The sequence below is a fragment of the Sinohyriopsis cumingii genome, chromosome 3, assembly GCF_028554795.1.
Source record: "Sinohyriopsis cumingii isolate HCF-2022 chromosome 3, ASM2855479v2, whole genome shotgun sequence".
NCBI lineage: Eukaryota > Metazoa > Mollusca > Bivalvia > Unionida > Unionidae > Sinohyriopsis > Sinohyriopsis cumingii.
Genome location: NC_142963.1, coordinates 73,336,182 through 73,363,340, shown reverse-complemented (window position 1 = coordinate 73,363,340; position 27,159 = coordinate 73,336,182). Strand labels below are relative to the sequence as shown.

Sequence of the window (27,159 nt, the reverse complement as noted above, 5' to 3'; positions counted from 1 at the left end):
AAATAAATTAAACGGCATGTGTATCCATACACCAGTGGGAAGTAATTCGGCAAATCACGGAACCCATATATAAACGAAATAATTTTTGTATAGGCCTGGTTCATATACGTTCAACTTTATTACCAAACACACTGGAGATGGCACTTAGAAGGTTACAGAAGGTAGTACATCACAAGTTATGTTTATTTGACCCTGTCCTGTCATTACTACCATCCAATACAGTGTGATACGGAGTATGATTGGAAAAGTGGGATAACTTCTAAACTTAAATTTTGTTGGTGTTTGTGTATATTGTATCCTAGGTGTATTGCTGGAATTCCTTCTGTCCATTCCTCAGTAATCAGATTTGTGAAACTATTGTTGTCTGTTAATTTATGTATAATTAGTACTTTCTTAGTATAATTTCAATCACGTGATTGGCGAGACTTTAGTTTTCCTAATAATAGGTGGGTGGGTGAGGGCGACGTCAAAAACACTATAAAATTGATGAGATGTATCTCTGTTCAGCCCATGTCGCCAGAGGACATATTTTTTTTTACACTAATTGCTCAAGCCTTTCACTATTCCTACTAATATCCATTTCCATATTCTGACAGTTGAGTTTTCGAAATCTCTTGATGCTGTTAATTTTGGTTGAAGAATGATGGTAGCTGAGAATTAATTTACCTTAATGAAACAAAAATGGTAAATAACCTTTGGACATCTTGTCAGACTGCATGACTATTTAAGATTATCCCATCACCATCAGAATGTGGCATTATAAGAAGGCTATTCATTTTGAGGTGGACAACACTTGCGACTAATGACTACATTCGGTATACAGAAGGTGTAACTTAAATTTTAATATTTAGTATTTTCAGCTAAAAATCATGTTATGGAATCAGTGTGACTTATTTTAGTCTTGGGTGGATTTTTTTCTTTAATTGAGATATCAGACCGTTCATTTCTAACCAGGGTAACATTGGCATGGTGCCTGAATGACCATCCTGTTATTCTTTTTTCAGGTGTTGTTTGATTGCAAGAATCCAAACTAATCGATGTGTGTCGACTATTTGTTATCTGACTAATTGTAGTCCATAATACTAGCTCCTTGGAGTGAACCCCTAAAGAAATAAGCATTTGCTAGTTTTACATCAGCACACCAATGTATGGTACATGTGGCAATATCTTTCATCTTTTATTTAATACATGTACATGCTGCTCCAGTGGCTTTGTGGTTAAAGCATCCACCTCGGATGTGTGAGCTCACTGGTTCAAGCCCCGGCCCATTCATACCAAAGACTTTCAAAAATGGTACTATCAACTAGCAGCTGATAGGTGCTCCTCATTAAGAGGTTAGTGTTAGGACTGGTCGGCCTGGTGTCAGGATAATGAGACAGGGTGGGACATACTATATGTCTGCGACTTGATGCCCCAATGCTGGACATCACTATAAACTGCCACACTGTATATGTTGTAGCGTTATGACAGAAAAAGTGTTACAGCTATGTTAAAAATCAAAATCACACACGCACACTTAATACACAGTGTCTTGGATCACTTGTATGCTTTTCCATTAGCCATTGGAATACATTGGCACTTGCTATAGGGCATGTGACATTTGCTTCTGTTAATTTCAGCAAAAGGAAATCAAACCAATTGCAATTATTGTTGCATACTATTTTGGCTTGTTGGCTAAAATTTACAAAAATGGAATGTTTATATTTATCTTACAGTTTACACACAGAAATAATAGTATTAGATTAATGGTATGAGAGCCATAATGTAAACTCAGATAAACATACATTTCTGGTAGGGCATAACCGATTAGCATTTTTCTACTGATTTCCGATTCCGGATTTTGGGCATGAAATTTTTCCGATTTCGGATACGATTCAATTAATCGGAAATGCTAAATTAAAAGGTTTTTCAAATTAACTTTTTAAACCATGTTACACACGTTTTGCATATCACACCGATGTCACAAGGGGAAGGATATGGCAGGACTATAGCAAAATGCAACGAAGTTCAAAGCCACAAAGAATCCATGAAATTTTTTATTTTTGTCAACCAGCTGCCAGTTCCGACCCATTCTTTGTTCAACAATTAGTTGATCTTGCCGCCAGGCTTTAATTTTCCCGCCCTAATCATTTATGTCGGCAAGCGGTCAGTTCCATCCTGTACTTTATTCAACAATTAGTTGATCTTGCCGCCATGCTTTAATGTCACGGTCAAATAAAAATAAAACAGGCTTTTGTTTGGTCCTATAAAGTTGGCCTCTTGCGGCGACTTAAATAAAAGCAATGAAATCTGATTGATTCTTGCATTTTCCAAAGTGATCGGTGATTGAAACAAGTTTATTGTGCTGTGAAAGTTTCCTTTTTAACTTTATTTATATTTACGATTGTAAGAATCATTTTCTTTTAATACCTCATTAGCATGTGTCAATGTATTCAATATTATGCCTTCATTATTGAGGATGTTGACATAAACGGGTAGGACTGTATTATATATTTTAATAAATTTAAATCTTTCGGTCTAACTCAAGTATTATCGTTTCACCCCGTTGTCTTGACCATATTGGACTTTTCTGACTTCTTATTTAACTTTATTAACGCACTATCGAATGACACGCTTTGTTAGACACGGTGCTATAGAAATTCAACTTTATTTATTATCCGAATCGGTCGTTCCTGCCTTGTCCGACTCCGATTAATCGGAAGTTCATACTATCCGGTGGAATCCGATTTCCGGATCAAAAGTCGGTTATGCCCTAATTTCTGGTCAGGTGTGGACAACTACTATAAGACTGACAGACAACAAGACGTCAAGTGTGGTTACCCATCAGTACCTTTATGGGTTTGGTGGTTGAAACATGATCTTTTTTTTGCTTTTAAAAAAACTGATTAAATAAGCATATCAGGATGTGAGACACTTTAAATTTGCAGGATTAACGGTAAGTTATATATATAAGAGAAAAACAAATCCACTTGCCTGACTTCTGGGACAAGCTCAAATTCAGTTTGGACAAGTTCAAGTTTACAAGACACTTGCCCAGGGGCAAGTCCAAACAGTTGAGAGAGGGATATAACACACAAGAAATTTTATTTAATATTGGTTGTCTGGATAAAATTTACAAAATGCTAGCTCTGTACAAGATATTTTACCAACAAGTGGCCACGTTCAGTTCATAATGCTTTGTGTTTTGCAAGTTTTATATCCAGAAATCTCGCTGCAGTACATATCTTTTTTTAGTTAGCATTTATGTGTAGCACATTCTTCTATATAACTAGCCATAGTTTCTATTGTTTGTGTCATTTCCTTCCTGTAGTCATTGTCAAGGTTGGTCTCACATTTTCTCGTGTAGACATCATGTGAATATTTACATTTTAAGCAAGTCTTGACAAATAAGGAATAAATAGATGTATTTAAGTTACCAGTTACACATTTAAATCTTAATATATATATTTATTCAGGATAAGTTGGTCCAATGTTAGCCTGGGGCAGTTTTTCAGATTGACTCTAAACAATCTGCTTTTCAGAGACTGTTTTGATGCTGATTTTAGAGTGAATAGGTGTTAATTATTAATGATACAACTTATGACATTTCTTGGACACGTGTGTTTGGAAATAAAAGGTTCTCGTCTCTAACTATTAAACAGCTGGAGGACTTTGTTCAAAGATTGATTGATGTAACAGACATGTAGCACACACAAGCAGTGTTTATGATTCATTGTTTACGTGATAATTTCAGGAGACCAATACATATATACTGCTTGGCAATCAATTAAGTTCTCTCAAATCATTCTCAAAAGTATTGTCAAATATTTTGATACATGTCAACAATTTAAAGATGATCAGACGATAATTGTTAAATGGATAAAAGTTCACAAATCCTTAATTTCTTTCATGCTGTTTCTCTATCTTAAGAAATCTAGCCGTTTCCAAACCCTTTCCTCCCTATCCTTTATCTGTCTATATACGTGTGTAAATCTGCTTTTACTCTTCAATCTGTATCTGCATTTCAGATATTTCAAATCTACTGATACATATTAATGCATTATACAAGTAGATCTGTATTGATACCTTTAATTATGGTCATGTAGTTTTAAGGTGCCCAGGTAATTTTGAATTAGGTTAATGTACTTTACCTTGAGCTTAAAATGTATTTCACTAATTTAGTGTGAAATAATTGGATTGGAAAAGCAGATTTTTAATTTACACTTCAGTACTGGAAAACTTCACAATTGTTTAGGATGTTTTGTTGAGTTTGAAACCATATCATGAACAGAAATGAATTTCTGTTAGCTGTCAGTTTAACATCCACAATAACATGCCATAGGGATTTGTTTATTGACCTTTTGACTTATGCTTTTTGTCAACAGGGTCATTGAAAGGACTAAACTCCATTTTATGTATAAATACTTGCAAAGACCTTTGATTTAATGTCAGGGATGGCATGTCTTGGTGATGTCAAACTTTCAGATCCAAACAACCCCATTGAGTCCCATCTGTCCACTCCAGGAGCTCACCCTTGAGGGAACTCATGAGCCACGTCTGATAGCTGTACATATCCTAAACAGTCAAGTTGTACATTTACATGAAATGTGATGAATGTATGTTTAAACGGATGAAACAAATATGCCAACTCTTTTCGAAAAAATTTTTAAAAGTTTTAAAAATATGAGGAAGAAAAACTTTCTGGTGCAAGTTGGGAAATAAACTGCTGTTAGTGAATTTAAGAAATGCTGGATGGTTTTACCCAGGGTCTGTTCTAAGATGCATAAAGGACCACACTGAAAAATCAAACTGAATGCACATTAAAACATTAAAATCTTATTGTATATTTTTTTCCAGAAACATGCATTAGATAATTAAATTGGCCCTTTAGATACCAACAGTAGGATGCCTGAATTTTCTCCTAATTCTGTACCGGTATTTGTGTGTTGGTTGGAGGCCATTTATTGGCTTGCTCATTATCAGAACAAGTTTTCATTGTTCTTGCTACTAGCTCTTCAGGGTGAACCCAAGAAGAAACAAACTTGCACATGTTTTGTTTTGTTTTCAACACACCAGAAAATGGTATAATTATTTTTCATCTCTGACATGACAGACTGAATGTCTGTGATCAAGCATTGTGTTTTCTCATTGGTTTTTTGAAGAAATGTTTCTTTAGCTAAATGTATGACAGTTAGGAAGAATCAAACCAATCGCAGTTGTTGTTGCATACTATTTTGGCTTGGTGGGTCACTGAAAAAAAAAATCTCCTGTGGACACAAGAATAATAGTATTTGATTAACAGTGAAGTCAACTGAAATGATCTAAACTTATATAAACATAAAACATTGGTAATTCTCTGGTCAAGGCTGGCTAGCTAGTCCGACAGACAACAAAATGCCATAAAATAAAAGGAAATTATTCAATCGTCTTGTTATGAATATTTAATTTGCGTTTGTCAGTTTGTTTTCTTTTTTTAAAAATTTATTTTATTATATACTATTGTAATGTAAAATTGTATATTGGACTTGACCTTGCCCAAAATTAAGTTCACATTCTACCTGGCTTGAATTATTGATTTTGTAGTAAATATATTTTTATCAATCTTAGTCTTGAGCTTTTGAAATTCCTTATGAATTACCAGGTTTACCTGTTGTGTACTACACATATTATTTTAATAACAGAACGCTAATTATAGATAACATTTTATTTTGTAATCCAAGAACTTTCTAGAAGATTATTTTCCTTTAGTTTATTTTTTATAGAAAATGTTAATTGTGACCTGAGGTCAAGTGGAAGACTATATATTCTTGTTACTGGAAAGAATACTTTTGTTATTGTATTATTGTTGTGTCCAGTAGTTCATTTGGGTTGGAATTTATTTCCTTAAATAATTAAGTTGATTTTTCTTAGGAAATACAAAAGTCCTCTGATAACATTTTTGGAAATAGATACTTGGATTTATTGTAAAATACAAAAGGATATATTCTTGGATTGTATTATTGTGATCCAACAAAAGAATGTTGGCACAAGATCATTATACAGGTCATCACAGACATATCAACACTTTCAGCATTGGACATGATTTGTATTTCCACAAAAGTTTATTCAGATCTTTAAATTATTAGGATACCATAAATTCTTTTTAATTTCATTTTCACTTTTTATTCTCAGGAAATAAATTAATGCTGAATTTTACAAAGCTTGTTGCTTTTCACTCATTTCTGTTACTTATTTTAATAGTGTAGACTCATAAAAGTATTTTATTGGCAGATCTCCAACAGATTAAATAAGTATGAAAACATGTGTTGCGCATGACATTAGCAGGACTAATGCTGAGTTAGTTATTTAGTAGTTAGGACGAATTATCTTTAGGACAAAAGTTGTTGAATAATTTTGATTACAGCAGTACTGGAGGCCACTATTACTGGGCAACCAGAAATGTCTGCTTTGAAATTAGATTGACACAGCTGTTTGCCAAGGGACCATCATGGATATTAAAAGTTTGTCTTCCCCTGGGATTATATGCATTGACATTTTGGTTTTGACCTTTATTTATAAACTCATTGTATTTCCTTTCAGGAGTTTGCAGATATCAAGAGGGATCCACCAGGTGGTTGCTCTGCTGGGCCTGTAAATGATACTGACAGTAAGCTTATCATCATCATTAGTTCTTCACATACAAATTCAGAATGGAAACTTGGACCCTGTTCTGCAGTCCCAAGTGTACAATCAGACCAGGGTCTGTGTTATTTGTTCTATTGATTACTGTGAACAGTCCGCATGGTCCTAACTCTACCAGCACATGTGATTGCAGATCTGTGTCTGTGCAGTTTGCAATTGGACTGGACTTAAAAGTGTAATTAATGTATAAGCATACAATATGTGGACAGGAAATTGTCAGTAAGTGAATGTTTATGTATTTGTTTTTGTGTGTATGCCTTATATTGCCAGCTAGAAATGGCCAAATTGGATGGAAAAAAAGGATAGTATTTTAGCCGTTGTGGCCATTTGTTTTATTTTGAATCTACTAGGTTGGTGTGTAACTTTATAACCATCTGTCATTAACCTTGAAATTAGTTAGCTGCCAAAAATAGGTGACTGATGCTGGTCACGGAAGTCAGTCTTCTTCCTTTGCTGTGAGCAGGAGGTTGCAGGTTTGAACCCTGGCTGGGTCATACCAGAGGCTTATAGAAATGGTACTAACAGCTGCCTTGCTAGATGCTCAGCATTAAGAGGTTAGTGTTAGTATTGATCAGCCTGGTATCAAGATAATGTGACTGGGTGGGACATATTGCTTCATGTCTGCAGCATGATGCCCCAGTGCTTGACTTTGAACTGCCACACTGCAGACATTGTAGTGATATGACTGAAAAATTGTTAAAGCTACTTTAAAAATCCAAATCGCACACATACACCCACATCTCCTTTGCAGAGATTAAATATTAGATGCATCCTTTTCGCCTTTACTTCATTAAGCCAAAAAATCTTTGGAGTTATGTTTGTGCATGGAATTACAACAATGGAATTTCTCACTTGTTTGAAGGTTCATATTTGAATTGGGAGCCTACATAATTTGATATGTAGCTATAGCATTCGAAGAGTGTGTGTGCATGTTGTCTACTGGTACAAGATAAGGCAAAGTCCACTTTGAATACTCAGCATATTGGATTGAAATGAGAAGGCCTGGATGAATATTTACCTGAATCCCTCCTCAGTGTAGATACTTCAGTTTAATTGAATGATTGATTTTTTTTGCAGATTGATATATTTCATGACTTTGACACTGCACTAAGTTGTTTTTTTTGGCCCATTGACACACGATGGAACATTTATGGCATTGATAGTTGCTAGTACACCAATTGCCACCCATTTGATCAAAGACAAAATTGAGCTTACAAGTCATCACTTACTGCCCAGTTTGCACCAACTTCAAACTGTTGAAAGAAGCATTGACTTGTCTGGAATTTTCTCTCTTCAGGATCAAATTTGAACCATGTTATTTGCATATGGGTTACCACGTTGAAAATAAGGAACTTTCTACTGGAAAATCATGCATTAGATTTTTATTCTAAGTCTCAAGCTCCTATGTTTTTGAGAGTACTGTTTAATATCAATGTCATCATTAAGGCGCTTCAGAGTATTTAGCAGAAGTACCTTGAAGTTCACCTCTATTAAGCAGACACCTGTCTTAAATAGCCACTTTTTCAGATCCCTTAAACCACATTCATATAGAGACGAACCATTAATTATGAAACAGCTGTATTAGGAGATCACCTTTCTCACTTTGATGTAAACAAGAACTTCTGTGTATAGACCTGGCAAATTTGTCTTTTCAATGTTGAAAATATTTGAAACATTATTCAAAATGTTAGAAACATTAGAGATATTCATGATGTCAGAAGCATAATGACATTGAGTGTATTATTTGCATATTATCCACAGCTTTCTTGCATGGGCAGACTGTGTCACATGTATATATAGGAATGAAAGAAATAGGCATCACTTTTTTGGCAGTGTATGTAGCAGCAGTTTTGTCTGAGTTAAGACTTTAAATTTTTGCAAATAGGTGGGATATTGTAGAGGTACAGTGCAGTGCATGAGACACTGAGTGGAGCTGGACACAGTTGATCGAGCAGGAGTCAGGAGCAAAATGTAGTTGATAAGCCAGCATAGCTCTCTAGCTGGCCATATTGTTTACTGCCTAATGTTTTATCTAAAGCAGGATTATACATGTAAAAGTAGGCATGCAGAATTACCAGTAATTTGATTCATAGTTAATAATAATGATTTAGTTGTATTTTACTTGTTGATTGATTTACTTCTTTCACCTTTGCAGTGTTTGAGTGGCAAGCAAGCATAACAGGTCCAGTAAGTAAACTTGAATTCAGCCTATGTAAATATGGCACTTTTTTTTCTTCAAATGTAGCTTATTTGTATTTCAGAACAGATATTGCTGTTAGTTCAAATTAAGTTTACATTTTGTCTGGTAGGTTCAGCAGTCTAGATATGACATAATCCTTTGTTCCCCTTAGTGGTGGAAAAAAGATCAGTTGACTATATTTTGGTGTGTATAACGTGTGCCCTCATTTTGACCCAGAATGGGAGGAAAAAATTAGCTTTGCCATAAAACACTCGTATATAATAAATTTTAAGATTCTGATATTTTCACTCCATTTTAATTGTGTGACAACAGTCTGCCATTTTGGATAGTGATTGAAAAAGTGGCAGTATTGAAAGTTTGTCTTATGATTTTATGGATGACCCATAAAAAGGCCATTTTAATTTTATCCAATCATCAAATTTTCCTAGACAGAGCAATGTAACCATGTTTAACATTCCAAAGCTTTAGTTGATGCTGATTACCTTGAAAAGACCACACTGAATCAGTGAAGTTCTCTGATCACTGTATAGTCACAAAGAAAGATAAATTATTACAATTTTAGATGAAAAATGGAACTAAGAACCAATTTTATTTTGATAAGGAAGACAGTCTTTGCCATTTTCGTAGATTAATTTATTATTCTGTTCCATGATATTTGTGATGGTGTTGGTGTTACTGTAACAACAAACCTAATCCATGAAAAACATTCCCCCATAAATGTGCCTTTATGAGAACATTAACTGCTTGAATACATAATCCTATATTACAATTCAAGCAATAAGGAATAATTAGAAGGTACAGTTATTGAATGCTCACAGATTCGGTAAACATGCATTTGTTCATGTCAGTGCAGGTACATTCCACAGTTTTAGAACAAGTCATGAGTTCATTATGTACATGTATTTCTGTTTGAGTCACAGAACAAAAGACTGCATGATGATATGATGTAAGGGTTTATTAACATAATAACAGACTAAAGACTATCAAGGTTATTAAGGCTAGTACTTGCAATAACAAAAAAATGCGGGTACAATGCAGTATGCAATGGCTGTTGTATTAAACTTCAAGCTTTATCCCTTTATCCTTTAGTCAGTATGTACCAGGGAAACTGTTTCCTTTTGTTTTTTAGTTATTCTGTAATATACCTACCTTGGCCTGAGAATGAGATAATTGGGTAAAAGGAAGCACATGTTATACATGCCAAAATATGGTAATAATTTTCCTAGATCAACACATAATTTTAATATTCCCTAAACTGCATCTTCTATCTTTGACCATCATAAAAAAAAACACGAGATGTGTTTTGATAATCAACAGAATTTAGATTACCGACAATGTTGGCTACTTCTGGCATTTGTTAGTGGGAACCTAAAAATGTCAAATTACTAATTGTCTTTTTGGATTGCCATGAAATTTGGTAGATATTTTGGTTATTACTTTAACACGTACATATCCACAAATCAGTTTGCTCCCGCAAGCATTGTTCGAGTTATTGTCCTTATTGTTTTGTAGCTTAATGCAGTGTATGACAAAATCTCATTAGTGCAATTAGTCATGCAGTCTTTTGAAATGGATTTCTTAAAACATTTTGCTCCCGTTTTGTTTTGTAAGACTTATTACCCTTTTTAACTTAGAGATGGCTACAATGCATAAACACGTTTTTTAATGAAATTGCTTGTCAACTGTTTGTGACACTTTGTGCATATTATGTTCCTCTTGAGAAGATAAGCATGTTGAAAATCATTATTTTCTAAATTTATGCTCTTTCCTTTTTTCTCTAGATTCATCTATATCATGTGGCAAGAGTAGTAGTGGAATATGAACAAATTACCACCATTCCTCAAGTTATTTTGACAAATATATGTATATTATATATAAATTCCTTCCTCAGAATTCGGTTCCATTAGTAATAAATCATACATTACTTATGGTGGTGGGGCCCCGAGTGGCCGAGTGGTCTAAAGCGCTCTTCGTTTCGGATCACTGCCAACTCACCTCTGTCTGCGGCGGTTCAAGTCTAAGATTCAGCCAATGTGGGCATGTGAGAAAGCTTGCCAGTAGCTTCTCGTGGGTCGGTGGTTCTTTCCGGGGTTTTCCGGGTTCTTCCTCCACTATTAATACTGGCCGCCATGTATAGCCTGTCGTGCTGAAAAATGGCGTTAAACCCCACAACAACAACTTATGGTAGTGATGATCTATATAAGGAAATCATTGAGAACCAAAATCTGTGTAAGAACTAATACTTTACTTCATTACCTAATGGTAAAAAAAATCGCCATCCATAGTAAACCTTGTCCTCCTAGTTCATTCATAAAGAACCATTAAGCATATTAAGGGGTGGGCATATTATATGTTGGATAAGCGAGGATAGTACAGCTGTCTTACCACACATACTTGCTTATACTTAGGTCAAACCACAAACAACAAATATACTTGTCTCTGTAGCATAATGAACCTGTAGGTCAGGTCTATGTTTGTTCCATGGAATGGAATAATCCCTACAAACTGGTTGGACTTGTAAGAAAGTATATACGGTAGGTAAGCCATGTTTACTCAGTAGAGTGTTGGACTTGTAACCCAAGAATCACTGGTTCATTAATTGCCAAGGACTGTCAGGATTGTCATTCTGAAAGGCACTTGGCTTCCATTTCCTCAGCAAGATATTCTCGACAGTATTATTTAATGTGCCTTTTAAATACAACCAACATTTTTGTTATAGCGACTTTTTTCTTTTTCAGCCTGGTAGTCCATTTGAAAATGGTGTGTTTTACCTCAAAATCCACTTTCCTCCGGACTATCCATTCAAACCACCAAGGGTAAGTGTGCTTGCTGTTCTGTGTTGTATGATGTTGTCATTTTGTTTCTGTAGTAAGATTACAGAATTATAAATCACAACACGAAAACGCAATATAAGCATCAGAACAAGACTGCAAAATGCCATGATGACAATTTAGTAAAGGGGCACAACAGAGTGAGATAAGAATAGAGTGAAAACAACAGTAGAGCACATTTATTGTAGCAGAAATTAAACTTAGTTTGAATAATCATGTCTTTGCATGTTATTTTGATTTTTTTTGTCATAGAGTTGAGTATCACCAGCTATGTTGTACTGTGATAATTGTCACTGATGTGAAATCAAATGTTTTCCTCAGGAATTTGTTATTGCATTGCTATCATAATGTTAGCATAGTTACAGGCATTTTGCAAAACATGCATTTTCATCATAACAGTGATACAAAATTTATGAAGTATAACAGAAAGAAAATATATTAACATCAGGCTTTTATTTCCCCAAATTACATTATTTTCTCAACCCCACCACTCACATTGCTAAGTAAACCAAAGGAGAACAGTATGGATGACTTGCCATCTAATCTATTGATTTCTACACAAGGAGAGCATATATTGATTCTGTATTAAAGCTTTAATTTGATGTCTTTTGAACTTCTTTGACTATGTGGGATAAGTACAACTAATGGAACCTGAATGGCGTACCATGGCTGATCTCGGCATGGGACTAGTTTTGTGCTAGATCATCATTTTATATTTTCATAATCATACATAAGGGTTTCACACACTTGAAAAGTAATAATTGTTACACTTTTCTAGTGGATAATGAAAACAGTATATCACATTCTAACAGTAAATAATTTCAGACCAATCACATATCAACGTCAGTGAAAAAAACAACCAGCATCAGATGATTTAGTTATTGAGGCAAAGTGAATGAAGTACAGTAGGATACAGCTGACGGGTCTAATTATTGCAGGTTTTCCATCATTACATGATCAGAAACTAATAAAAAGTGTTATTCGAGGGATAAAGCAGGAAATAGCACCCAAGCATGTTTACTTAATAAATTATTTGTTGAATAGAACACAGGAAACAGCATACTGGAACTAATGCATATTGTCTAGACACATCTAAACCATCTTGGGTTGAAATAATTGCCTATCAGGACAACAACAGTAAATGGCTATGGGGTGAACACTGGATATATGTATCATGGTGGTATGACATACATAAATAACCTGAAAAGTTTACAAGGGAGTCAATATTTGCAAAGCAAGCATTGATTTATCATTGCATAAATCCATCTTTATAATAGAGTATGCTAAATTGATAGAATGAATACAAACTTTTTTCATTTTTGTTGATCTTTCGCTTGCTTAGTAAACATTGGTCATGTATACTAAAAATGATACAAACATGTTCATTATCATATGCTGCATAATAGATGTACCTAGCAAGTGACCGTAAGTAAGGGGGGGCTGTTATTACATAATAGATGTACCTAGCAAGTGACCGTAAGTAAGGGGGGCTGTTATTTATGACCCAAACAACCAAAGTTCTTTGTTCTCTTTCAGTGCACTTGCAGGTACATACACCTCAGTTCTTAGTTGCTGTTGTCCACTGGAGACAAAATCAGAAACATTACTATTTACCGATATCATTTTCTTTCTGAAATGTACGTTTAGTAGAAATTCAAAGGGTCAAGTTGGCAGGGCACCTGCAAGGTCATGTTTTGTTTTGAATTCATTTGTCTTTGGGCAAGTTGTGTGTGAAAACTGGATAGTTAAACTGTGAAATGCTTTTATGATTCAGTTCTCTTTTTTTTTTTGGATGTATCTAAGTAGGTGCTGGGGAATTTCTTTTATTTGAATGAGGGAGGAGGTGAGTTTATTTAAGCAAAATAACATGAACAGTTATGGGATTTGTAGTAAAGTTCATCCTCAGATGTCTCACTAGGAGTCCAGGAATCTTGTTTTGGTAAAAATAGGAATCCCGTCAGCAAAAGTTGCACTTGCTTCCCAGAAGCAAGCATAATTGAAATGGCTAATTGTCCATGATAATGCCAGGAATAAAGAGACACACAACCTTGTCAGTTTTAATTATTTGTAATTCTTTAAATATCCCGGGGTTCTTCCTCCACCATTAATACTGGCCACTATGCATAGCCTATCATGTGCTGAAAAATGGCCTTCCATGGAATGGAATAATCCCAACAAACTGCTCAGATCCATATCTGTGGGCGAATTATGAGATTGCAGATCTGGGTTGGCGCAATACTCTTCATAAGTATTTTTCTGTGTCCATATTAAAACATTTATGTCAAATACAATTGATTAATCATTTCTGAGAATCTGATTTTGTAGCTTGGGGTTAGTGTACCAATGAAAAGAATACTCAAGTTCAGTTAGAATGTTCATAGGCTATTATTTATTTTTAAAAATACTTTCAGGGACTTACAGATGAGTATATACAGTAGGTTTGAGTTTTATCAGGACAGAACTTCATAATCCTGACATTATTGGTGACAGAGTAAGCACATATTGTACTGTACATACTCGCCTATAAGTGGAGTCCAACTGCACACACCATAGATCCTGATCTGCCGCAGCATAATGCATCTACAGGTCAGGGTATATGTTGTTTGTTCTTTTGATTACTCAAAACAAACTGCACAGACCCAGATCTGCCAGCTCATTATGCGACAGCAGATCTGTGTCTATGCAATTTGCAGATTTACTCTTCTTATAAGTGAGTATATACAGTATATTACATGAAGGATATATAAAGATATATTATGCAGTGGACTTAATTAAAAAGAAATCAGGTTTTACATTTTATTCCAGCATCTGTGATGTTTGTTCAATATACTAACAAAGGTTTCTTTGAGCAATTTCATCCCTCATTTGTACCGTATTTCATAATGTACATAGGTGTTGCTAAACTCGGTTACTATTCAGAATAATTTTATGAGCTACAGTCAGGTCTTGCAGTTTTTACCACCTTTTGAAAATATGCACATTCACACACAAATGCTTGAAAATGTGCACATTCACACACACATGCTTGAAAATACACATTCACACACACATGTTTGAAAATACACATTCACACACACATGTTTGAAAATACATATTCACACACACATGCTTGAAAATACACATTCACATACACATCACATACAGGATTTACCTAAGTGAGAACTACCCTCAGACCTTGTCAAGACAAGCATATCATGTGCCACATGCATTGCTCTCATTTCATTCAAAAGAACTGAAAATAATATGTTAATATTTGACATAAATGTTAAAGATACTGTGAGTTAATAAATATTTTATATCCCAGTTTGTAATTTTGTGAAAAATTAGTTTTCATTGGTATTGAAATTTGTGGATTCAGGAAGGGATTATGTTGTTTCCTTTAAAGTATAATTGGTCATTTGAACTTTAAACTCATTCATAGCAGCCATGAAATTCATGGAAATATTTCTACTCAAGGAAAAATAATAAATATTCACAGTACTGGAATGGATTCATAGTATTTAATAGATTAACAGTAGTGGAATGGATGCACAGTCCTGAATAGATTACCAGTACTGGAATGGATTCATAATATTTAATAGATTAACAGTACTGGAATGGATTCACAGTGTTGGAATAGATTCACAGTACTTAATGGATTCACAATACTTGAATGGATTCATAGTACTGGAGTGGATTCACAGTTCTGGAGTGGATTCACAGTACTTGAATGGATTCACAGTACTTAAATAGATGCACAGTGCTTGAATAGGTTGACAGTACTGGAATGGATTCACAGTACTTTAATTAGAGACTGCATTTTCACTTCCTTTAAAATTCTGGAGTATTTGATGTCTACACTTATTGCAGGTGAACTTCACTACTAAGGTATATCATCCAAACATCAACAGTCAGGGGAATATCTGCCTTGATATCCTCAGGTCACAGTGGTCACCAGCCCTCACAGCCTCTAAGGGTAAGAAAATTACTTAGGCCAATAATGATAGGTCCCAGTGGTCACTAACCCTTATAGCCTCTAAGGGAAAGACAACTACTTAATCCCATAAATGTAGTTGGAGAGATAACGTAACTAGACAGACTTGCAAGAGGCATCATCTTTTGAGAAACAGCCTGTCAATGGAATTATGTCTTTGTCAAATTAACAACTTTATAGTATTTAGAACCACTTTCTTTATTCATATATGAATGTGGATTTTCAAAACTTATTATATATGTATCTGGCTTTATCGGTCAGTGCAAAAGAGAACCAAGGTGCCAAAATGATTAGTCCACAAGGCTGACATCCGATTTTTAAATGTTTCATTTAGAGATATAAAATAATGATTCAGAAGAAAGTTGTTAAGGACTAAATTTGAAAAGTGAATGTACAATTTAAAAGGCATTAGTTTTGATTTAGCCTAAATCTCCACACTTGTACCACTTTTTTTTTCTGTTGTCTCAATTCTTAAGACAATTTTGGCTCTTAATCACTTGACAACTGCATAAGAAATAAGAAATTATCCTTTCATGCAGAGAATCTTTTGTGATTCTCAGGGAATATCTTGTGACTTGGGAAGCCCTTTGTTACTCGCATCCTTTTTTTTTTAATTTTAGGGATTAAATTACAGTTTGCTTTACGCAGATGTAGACTGTAACATGATTGGTGATTGTGATATGAAGGGCAAGGCCAGAGGGTTTTAAGTCCATCTTGACTGCTCCTGGAATTTTACTTTCACATGATCAGTTGCTATGCACATAAATCATATACCAAATGTAATTTTTTTTTTTTACCTCACCTGGTCACAGGGCCAGGTATCGTCCTGCATTCATGTGCATTGTCAATCAGTCATCTGACATTGGGTATCAACAAGTGTAATTTTTAACCCCCTAAAAACTATAGGTTCACCAAACTTGATTGAGAATCTTGGAATGAAGTCTTCAGGTTTGCACAACTGATAATATGTGATTAGATATGACGACAATTACTATTATAAAAAGAGAAATTTTTAATTGCTTTTTCTCCAGTTTCTACAAATGAAGCTGATCCACCCTCATATATAACCACCATTTTTAAGACTTAAAGAAATTCCCACTGTTCAGAATCAGACTAATTTTGAGAGTAAGCAACCCGTGATTAATGTTGTTCAGGTTGGTGCAAATTATGCCAGTCTGACATCAAATATGGTCACTGTTACTAAAATTTGTAAACTTTTCATTTATCTCTTTCAAAACTCAATGAACAGAATTTGGTAAAAGTTAACAGAGAGCAATTGGCATAAATAACACTAAATGGATAATGATAATCAAGCATCAGATATGCCCAACACGGTTAATATTAGAAATACCTTACAATGACTTTTTAGAAAGTACTGAACATATACTTGCCTTTTAACAACTTCTTAAAGCTGCAAAGCAGAATTTTACCAAATTTTGCAGAGAGCAAGTTAGCATCAGAGCCTTTTATGTTTGTTGAAATGCTGATCGATCATCAGTATGGCCTCTCTTACTGGAAATGGAAGAATCTTCAAGTTACTTCACAGAACGTACTTAACAAAATTTGACAGAAAGCATCCTTAAATGAATACCATTTACTTTTATACAAATTGTCTGTTGTTACTAAAAATAGATAATATACATTACTATACTAAGGGCTGTTCCAGTAAAACATATACCCACGGAGGGGGGAGGCACTTTCAAATTCAACCCACAACAGAAGCAGTTTAAAAAATTATGATCCACCATCAGATATGTTTTAATAAAAAAAAACACTTCCCCCAACAGAAAGATAATTTTTTAGTTAGTGGGCAGTAGAAGCGATTTTAATATTGGGTTGGGGTGAGAAGCGATTTAAATGACAGCTGGCTGGATGTAATCTACTGAGTACTTACAGATCATATAATCTACTGCATATTTTTATTTGTATTCATTCATTATAATCAATCTTTTGTTTGTTTGTCTGTCAGCCATGTATATCTCTGATACTGTGAAATCAGATTTTCATGGTGGCTTATTATTTGTAGATGTCATTGATCAGTCCCATAATACCTACTAATTTAATGTCCATGAATACATATTTTATAATGGGGATTTCTATTCTAATACAGAAATCATGAATTTGTATCCTTACTAAACTGCGTTTACTAAAGTGATCACTATGTTTTGCTATTTTTCTTTGTTCACAGGCATGCTGCTTTTGATTAGAATAATAGTAATATCTTGTATTGCTTTAAATGCATGGTCAGATGCTATGATTCCTTGTTATTATTTTTTTCAATAAATGTGTTGGTAAACTTATAATACATGATTTGTCAGAAAAAACCCATTAATGCCTGTGGATGTGATGTTGCATTATTTCTGCCTACTTTTACACTATATCATTTCTTGTAAGAACAAATATTTCAGTTACCTATGTCTTATTTATGCTTGTTGCAAGACTAATATAAAGTTTTTAAAAAAACAAAAGAAATATGGCAAGTCAAACATTTTCATTTCATTAATTAGGTTTTTTAAAAATTGATGAAAGTCAAGGAATCATTTTCCCCAGAAAACTCGTAAAATCAATGTCATTGCGGTTAACTGTATTGTCAACAGCATCGTCATCATTACTGATGACCTAGCAGTAACATTCTGCACTTTCATTCCAATTGTCACAGGTTCTGCCTCCCACTTCTAGTCTTTCATACGAAATTCTTTATGATTGTGCAATTTTAAAAATCTCTCAGGTATAGCCCCATGGTATTCTCTTGGATATCTGTTCCAAAAAGAAAAGTTTTCCAGAGGTCTCACTTGGATTTTAAAACTAGGGGTCAAGGACTCCCATTTTGGTAAAAATAGGAGGCCCACCAGCAAAGTTGCAGTCCCCTCCCAGAAAACTATGCATATTATAAGAAATACTGGTTGCCGTTGAGTTTAATTTCTACATTCTTTATAACACTGACATAGCTCTTGTTTGTCCATCACAGTCTGAATTTTATCAATCCAAGGAAGGTCTTATTCAGAGCACTAAGCTAGGCATCACACACTTTCTTACATTTGGCTACTGTCCCATCCAAACTTATCAGTTACAGCAACTTTCTCCTGAATCTCGTTACAATCTTCTTCAGTTTGCATTTGAACCTCAAAATACTCATTCAAGTCTAAATCTCGACATGTCATGGTTCTGAGGTCATGTGTGCTGCTTATTTCTCTACACTCGGAAATGAACACAATAATGAAAGCTGAAGTTGTTTATTTGATGTACTATTATAAATGACCACATGTACATCTCTAGGTCTTTCCGCCTCTGAGTTCAAGCACCGTAAATATCAGTAGATTTTCTCATCCAGCTGCCAGTCAAAGCCTTTGATCTTGCTGCCCAGCTATTGCAGCATGTTCTTTTGATGTACTCTTATAATGGTGACATCTACAACGGGGGTGGGGGGGGCTTTCAGCCACTCAATTCTGACATTGTAAATATCAGCACATCTAATTGATCAAAACATTCTCCCACAAAGCAAGTGGCAGAAGCAGGATTTGCAAGTCTTTGAATTTTGCTGCCCACCTATTACATGCATATGGAGGACTCGCACCTAAGTGATTTTCTGCATCCTCATTAACAAAATTGGCATCCAAATACGTGTGATAAAGCATTTCTGAGACCTCTGAGTTTTCACTAACATGAACTCTGCCAAAGATTCACTTCCTTGAATCAGTGCTTTACTGCCTCATATGCCTTATTTTTTCTCTTCCATAATGCTGTATTAGGGTTTTAAGTCCAACATTCCCATAGTCTTCTTGTTCAGACATGGGTATCTTGAATAAATATAACCAGCATATTGTCCATCCAGCACGTACATTGGACTCGCACTCAACATCAATTTTGGGCTCAAAATCACACACTGGTATTACCAGTGACATTTTCCCAATGTCCAACAGACTGATATACATGAAATTCATTATCATCATAGCTATCACCAACCAGTATTTGCCAACTGAAAACATTGTCTGAAGACAAACCCTGTTGTGATCCAGCCATTTTGGCTTCCTGTATGGCCCTTATTTGAAACATGCATTTGTAGAATTTTCATGATGAAAATAAGGCTGAAACTACCATCAAATGCTTGTTCCAGGGCCAATGAACCAATCAAATTTAGTTTAACAGCCATTCATGTCGAATTGAAGTATCGACCTATCTGGATGTCACATCAATCGTAGCGAGACCGCTACTGGCAGCACGAATTACATTGCGAAATGTACTTTTAAAGTTAAAGTTTAATTTTTTTTAAAATTGCATACTGCGTAAAGCACGTTTTATACCTGCAACATTGACGTAATTTGCAGAATGCATATCACTGCTTTAAAAGTACATGAATTCGTACAAATTACGTGCACTCGCATGTACTGGCATAATTTTCCGACCCAATGTTTTATTCATGTTAGACCACTAGGAGGGTGTTAGATGCGATTTTAAATATATATTCGGTTTTTTTTTCTGACAACCCCACCAGCGATTTCTGTTTTGTTAACACAACCCACAACAGAAGTGATTTTCCTAACCAACCTTCCACTTTCAGAATCAGAATAGTTTGAAACACAACCTCCTACAGAAATTTTTTTGAAGTGCCGTCCGGGGGGTGGTGGTGTATTTGTTTTACTGGAACAGCCCTAACTGGGATTTCTTGGTAAACTGCCCTTGAATTTGGCTTTTAGGGTTATGTAGATATCAGCAGGTGACCAGTCTCAGACCCACATGGGTCTCTTGTGTAACAAAAAAGAAATCTGTACTCATTTAGTATTCACAACATTTTTGTGTTTGAGTATAGATCATGTTGCAAAATTGCATGCATTAGACCAGTGAAGCCTGTCATGATCATGTGAGAGCATCAGTTATTTACTATACATATAGTATATTACAAGTAATTTTTCTTCCTTGCAGTGCTGCTGTCAATACTGGCTCTTCTGACAGAACCTAACCCAGATGACCCTCTGATGCCAGAGATTGCCAGGCAATACAAGACAAATATAGACAAATACAACTCTACAGCCAGAGAATGGACTAGAAAATATGCATCCTAATAAGTGTGAATTTGACTTAGTACACCAGAGACACAGTAACAATAACACATTGATCATTTTCACATTGTGATAGACTTTTCATACTCATGTGAATATCAGACTGCAACAGTCAGTATTATACACCTGGACTGTAATGCCCCAGCATGTGTGTTGATTTTTTAAACCAGACTTGAATGTGTATTTTTAGTTCTACTGGTCAAAGACCAGATTAGCTTATGGGATGGCTGTGGTCCATTGTTTGTCGTTCATTATCCATCTTTCTGTTAGCACCATGGCAGCTATCTTAAAAATTTTGTTACCATAACTCATACTTGAACAGTCATATTGACAGGGATTTTTACCAAAAGACCTTTTATGATGTCCAGTTGAGCTTGAAGGAAAATTGTACAATCTGACATCCATTATGGTCTCTACAGCAGCCATCTTGAAAATTTTGTTATTGCTACTCCTCCTGAATGGAGAATAATATCTTTCCACTATATCAGTACAAGATTTTCACCAACAGACTTCTTATGATATCTAGTTTGATGCCAGTCATGCATCCAATATGGTTGCCACAATGACTTTCTAACAAATCTTTGTATTCATTACTCCCCTTGAAGGGATGATAATTATGACAAAGGGTTTTCACCAAGACAAGACTTCTAATTATGTCTTCTTTTCCCTAAATGAAAATGGTGCCAAACTGCCATCCAGCATGCGAATGGATGATAATTATGACAAAGGGTTTTCACCAAGGCAAGACTTATAATTATATCTTCTTTGCCCTAAATGAAAATGGTGCCAAACTGCCATCCAGTATGTGAATGGATGATAATTTTGACAAAGGGTTTTCACCAAAACAAGACTTATAATTATGTCTTCTTTGCCCTAAATGAAAATGGTGCCAAACTGCCATCCAGTATGTGAATGGATGATAATTTTGACAAAGGGTTTTCACCAAAACAAGACTTACAATTATGTCTTGTTTGCCCTAAATGAAAATGGTGCCAAAGTGCCATCCAGTATGTGAATGGATGACAATTTTGACAAAGGGTTTTCACCAAAACAAGACTTATAATTATGTCTTCTTTGCCCTAAATGAAAATGGTGCCAAACTACCATCCAGTATGTGCACCACAGCAACTAATTGAAAAACCATAGTATTTGCAGAAGAATGTTTTGAAGTTAAAATGGAGATATTCGGGCTTTTCTTGAATTCTTTGAATTTCTTTTCACCTGTTAGAGTGTCGGTCCCTTCAAGGGACACTTGCTTTTTTTTCTTTTTTCAGCTTAAAGCAATGCCTGAGAATAGAGGATTTTCAGAATTGTTTCCCTTATTCAGACAGCATAGTTCTTCTACAGCCAGGTACAGATGTCCTTATAATCAGGCCTAGGTAGTGAAAAGGTGCAATGATTACATCAATTTCAAAGCAAGATTTATCCTGACTTTGTAAAAACATAATAATATAAACGTTTGCACATCATAAATGGGCAACTACTGACTGCTTGGTGTATTAAATGCATGATTTGTGGATCGATTTACTTGTATTTCATGTGTGACAGTTACAGTGCACATTTTATCTTTTATCCTGATAGTTATTACTGTGATGAAACATAAAATTTTATGATGTTTAGAAGTTATTCTGAGGATTGTGCTTTTTAAAGAATAAAAGACTGAAAGATTAATACTTTTCTAGAAGGAAGTGAACCAAAATATTGTCTAGAAAATTAAAATATTGCTTATGAAAGATGCTGTTTAAAATATTTCATTTGCAGTATAGGGCCATTAGATGTTAATAGAATGCCAGTGTATGGTTTTAATCATCAGAGTTTGAGTATCCATATTTATCTCCCTTGAAATATCTGTAAGCAATCTTACGAGCCATAAGCCAGAATCCTCACAGCATTGTTATTTTCAAAAGCCTTCCTAGTTCAAATATCGTTTTTTCATTTTGTATTATGAACTCTAAAATATGTTGAGAAATTTTGTTTCTATTGCCCGGTCAGAAATATGTTGAAAATTAACATTTCTTTCAATTAAAAAATAGTACCATAGAAAGATGACTCTGAGAATGGCAGACTAGATAGCAGGAAAAACTGCTTAACAAAGTTCAAAGTTCAAAGTGCAAAGCATTTTATGTTTTACATTTATTATATTTATTTGCCGTTAGAATGTTATGTTCGTTACTTGATTCTTTAGAACAGTGCATTTGGCAATACTGAAAGATAAAAATGAGTGAAATATCATGTACATTTTATAATCTATCCCCTTGGTTACTTTTCAGGTGTGAAAATATCAAATTTTAGTGTTTCGACCATAAGTAAACTTTGATAAACTTTGAATTGTAGCAACTGTCAAATGTTTCGTATTCATTCTTTCGGTGGTATAATCATTACATTTACTGTTAATGTTCTCCCTCTTGAATGGCTCTGCCCCTGCCCCAGTGATCACCTCTTCATGGCCAATTATCTTGGTGTGCCAATGAGTTGGTGTACATGTGTATTCCTAATGGGTGACCACCTAAAGTTCTGTGACATGCGGACAGCATCTTGGATAAAAATGTCAAATTTACCCCTCTTAAGGAACCACATTTTATTTAATAGGTGTTCAAAATCAATATTTAATTCATTTGGTAAGGTAAGTAATCTGATTATTATTTCTTATGTTTGTTTGCAGGTGTTAAATGTTTGTTACTGAGGTGCTTGCTGGCTATAGTTCATTATAACATTTACCACTGTGGTAAATACCATTATCCACAGCCACCAATGTTTGTGTGCAGTGGGTTCAACAATGTTGTGATCGGGGTTAGGGCTTCACACAGCTGTAGAGTTCTTTATAATGATTATGACTGAGGTAATAGTCAGGATCATAACTTGGTCAACATAGGCAAACAATAGATTTTGCACATTCACTCTCAAAGAGAAATGAACCTTCAACAAAATAATACCAAGCAAAGACAGAAAAATCATGTGACAGTACATGTATCACTTCCTTTGTAAACAAGGCATTTTGTCTAGGAATACTCTACAAAAGTTTTGTCAGCTCAATTCAATTGCAGTACAATTAGCTATATAAAATTATTGTAAAAAGATTAACTTGTCATCACCAAAATGGAAAATTACTTTAAGAGTTGAAGTAAAAGTTACTTGACTCGGTGACAGTGAGGAGAGTTCAAAAGTTCTTGACAACATTGTAACAGATGAAACACAAATAAACAACATTGTTACAGATAAGGAGAATATTCTGCATCAGTAGGAAATGGAGTAAATGGAAGGAGAATGATTCTACATGACAAGTGTTGTTGTAAATGCATTGTGCATACAAAGAACATCAATCACATCACATGCTCAAAAATTAAGAACTATTATTGTATGTTTACTTTAAATTAGTCTATTAGTAAGACAAGAAGAACTTTTTGATAGTTAATGTTACTTTTAAATAATGGTATTAAATGTTCTGATGTTACTTGTAGCTTTCTTACTTCATACACATGCATATACTTCTCACAAATGTAGTCCCCTTCTGTAAAGGTCACAACTCTTAGGACACTTTTCCAGTGCAGAAGGGGTGGCCGTACAAGAGGGGATCATTGTATTATTCAAGGGAGATAACTCAAGAACTACAGTCCTGAATAAAATCCAATTAAAATCAAGATCTGTTTACAGGATATAGATCTGTTTGGCACAGATGATAGGTAATGTTCTATTGACCTTCTAATTCATGGATCACCTTTTGTATTTCTGAAAGTGAGAAATGTCATATGGGACATATTATCTCTAACAATAACTAAATAATGAAATGCTTGATTTCACAAGCTACAGAAATTAGTGGTCAAAGAATTCAAAAGGTCACCAGAACAATAACTTTTATCAGTGCATGTCAGAACTCCACTATGCTGGAGATCTTGATTTTAATCAGAAATTGAGAAATTGCATTGATTTTACTTTAGATGCTAATGTATACAATGAATTATGCAAAAAGAAGGCTACAGTTTAGAATTAGGGATTTATATGATCTAAAAGGATCCATTGTTCACTTAAAAGCAAGTTTTATTTTATTTTTTTTCTTCCTTTTGTTTGATAAAACTTTAAATCATAATGTACCATACAAATGTTTTGTTGCAAATATTTACAATGACTCATCTTTCCGTGATTCAGTAGCACAGTTTTGTAGATTACAGCAGTTTACCTTCAAAAGGTCATAAGATTTAACAGTAACAGTCCAGTACATTTCCATTTTGTCATTTGAATATTTATGTTCATTATGTGTTATTAGGAAGAAGGAATGTTGACTTTTCATTGCAAACTGGACATCTAGTGTCAGTTATTTTTTTTTGCTTTAAGTACTATCAAATAATTTTCACCAAAAAAAATTAAATACTGAGACATTATGGAGGCCTTGCAGTAAAAGAATTTACTTGGTACCCCTAGTAAACCATAAGTCAGATGTCCTTAATATTTCAGTCTTTCTGATGTTGATGTATCCTCTTCTCTCCATTTAATGTATCATCATCCTACAGTCGGATACAGAAAACTTATATTATCTGGTTTAAGCACTAAATCTCAGCATTTGTTTCATATTCTTATTTGCAGATCTGTAATTATGGGTAAAAGTTAAACTTTGGATACTATGTGATTGGCCTGATAGGTAGGACTTCTAGTGGTTGTTTCCATTGATGTGTGTCAGTATTGTAAGTTTTGCTGACAGTTTTAACTCTAAATCATGAACAGTTTTAAAACAAGAAGTATACAGATGAAGTACATCAACGAAGTTTCTCTTGTGTTTGCATGACCACCATACACTAGATCGTATTGTGTTCTGATGTCTTGTTTTTTTCCATGCCCACCATAAAGTATATTACATCATAGTGTTCTGAAGTCAATTCCATTCATCTGTTACCCATTTTGTCTCTGCACACTTGACAAACATTGTGAATGGCTACACTTATGATAATGAAGAAGCCTTTGAATATTTTGGTCAGTAGTAAAGGTCACCAACTGAAAGAAAATAGTTTTCACACAGTTACACTTCTTTTTACATCAGTGATGTGGACCAAACTTTGCAGATGGTATGCACTGGGAGTAAGGAAGATGTCTTTTGATTTTGGAATTAAAAGGTAAAGTCCAAGTTCATTCTGATGAAAAATTGTTTCTGCAGACAAATTTGAGTTAATGCCCATGCACCGTAACCAAAGTTTGTGGATAACTTAAATGTTGGATATGAAAGAAGCCTATGGATTTTTGGTCAAAGGGCCGGAATATGGACTTAGAGAAAAGATTATTTTGCATATTAACTTTTGTACTTGACCACATACCCTTGATCAAAGTTTGTGGTGGGGCTTGCACTTCAGGTATTGAGGTAATTGCAGATGATTTTTTAAATTATCTTTACATAATGGCCTTTGTTTAAAGAGTAGTTTCATTGACCAAACTATGTCTTGAAATCTATAGATTCTTGGTCTAAAGTTCATATTGATGATTAATCTGATAAGAAAATAATGGTTTCAGCATCATAACTTTAGTTCTAGACTGCATTGGAGCAGGTCATTGAGACTGATGGTAAAGATTCTTAAGTGCTGACCATGTCCATCACTATACTCATGTTGTAGTTGAACTTAAACTGTAAATTGGACTTGTATGTGATATAGTATGCCAAATTCAGTGCTTCAGGTGTCAGAGCAGACTAAGCTGCTCTCCAAGACTGAAGATCAGCCATCAGTGAAGAGGTTTATCATAAAAATGTCATAATGGTATTTTAGTAGGTGATGACATGTAATTGTTGTATATGGTTTCACTCTGTTACCCAATGCCACTTCATCAGTTAAGAAATGTTAAATTTGGTGAAAATAGAAGAAATGAAGTATCGATTATGCTTTTATATTTTTAGCTCACCTGTACCAAATGCAGGAGAGTTTAGCTATTGACCCATGTCCAGCTTTGGTATTAATATTAGCAAATTCTGAATTGCAAATTGACTTTTGTTTAAGTCAATATCTAGTTAATATTGCCTCTACAGTCATGAAAGAGGATATTTCTTTCTTTACACAACCTTTTATGTTCAGATACAATTTTATCCACCCATCACTAAATTAAAGCTCTGCTCTAGATGTAGCAAAGTGATTTATGTTCTTTATAACTTGTCATGTTATGTCCATGACACATATTTTCATTATTAATATGGTTACACTTTACTTTCAAATTTTTTCTGAATAATTGAAGAAATTTGAACCATTGCCAGTTTTTTAAATGCTTTCTAATGTTCAGTTCACTTCTTTAGATTGTGCAGCGCTAACTTATGCTAATTTATATATCAATTTTTAACACAGATGAAAGTTGTTGTGATTTTTTTTATGCTTGTATGTTTTATTTTGAATGAGTGCATTACATTATTTTGATTCTGATGTCTCTCCATGTTTGTGGACACATTCATGGAAATAAATCATGGAAAATGTA

At 34.5% G+C, this 27,159-nt stretch overlaps 1 protein-coding gene across 1 annotated transcript; it reads left to right on the top strand.

The window, feature by feature from the left end:
- Nucleotides 1-27,159, top strand: LOC149803095 (ubiquitin-conjugating enzyme E2-17 kDa-like). The gene is made up of 6 exons (XM_089952693.1): nucleotides 1-161; nucleotides 6,559-6,625; nucleotides 8,816-8,847; nucleotides 11,599-11,676; nucleotides 15,541-15,646; nucleotides 20,585-27,159. The coding sequence occupies exons 1-6, from the start codon at nucleotides 138-140 to the stop codon at nucleotides 20,722-20,724; spliced, it is 447 nt and encodes a 148-aa protein (XP_089808819.1). The 5' UTR covers nucleotides 1-137; the 3' UTR covers nucleotides 20,725-27,159.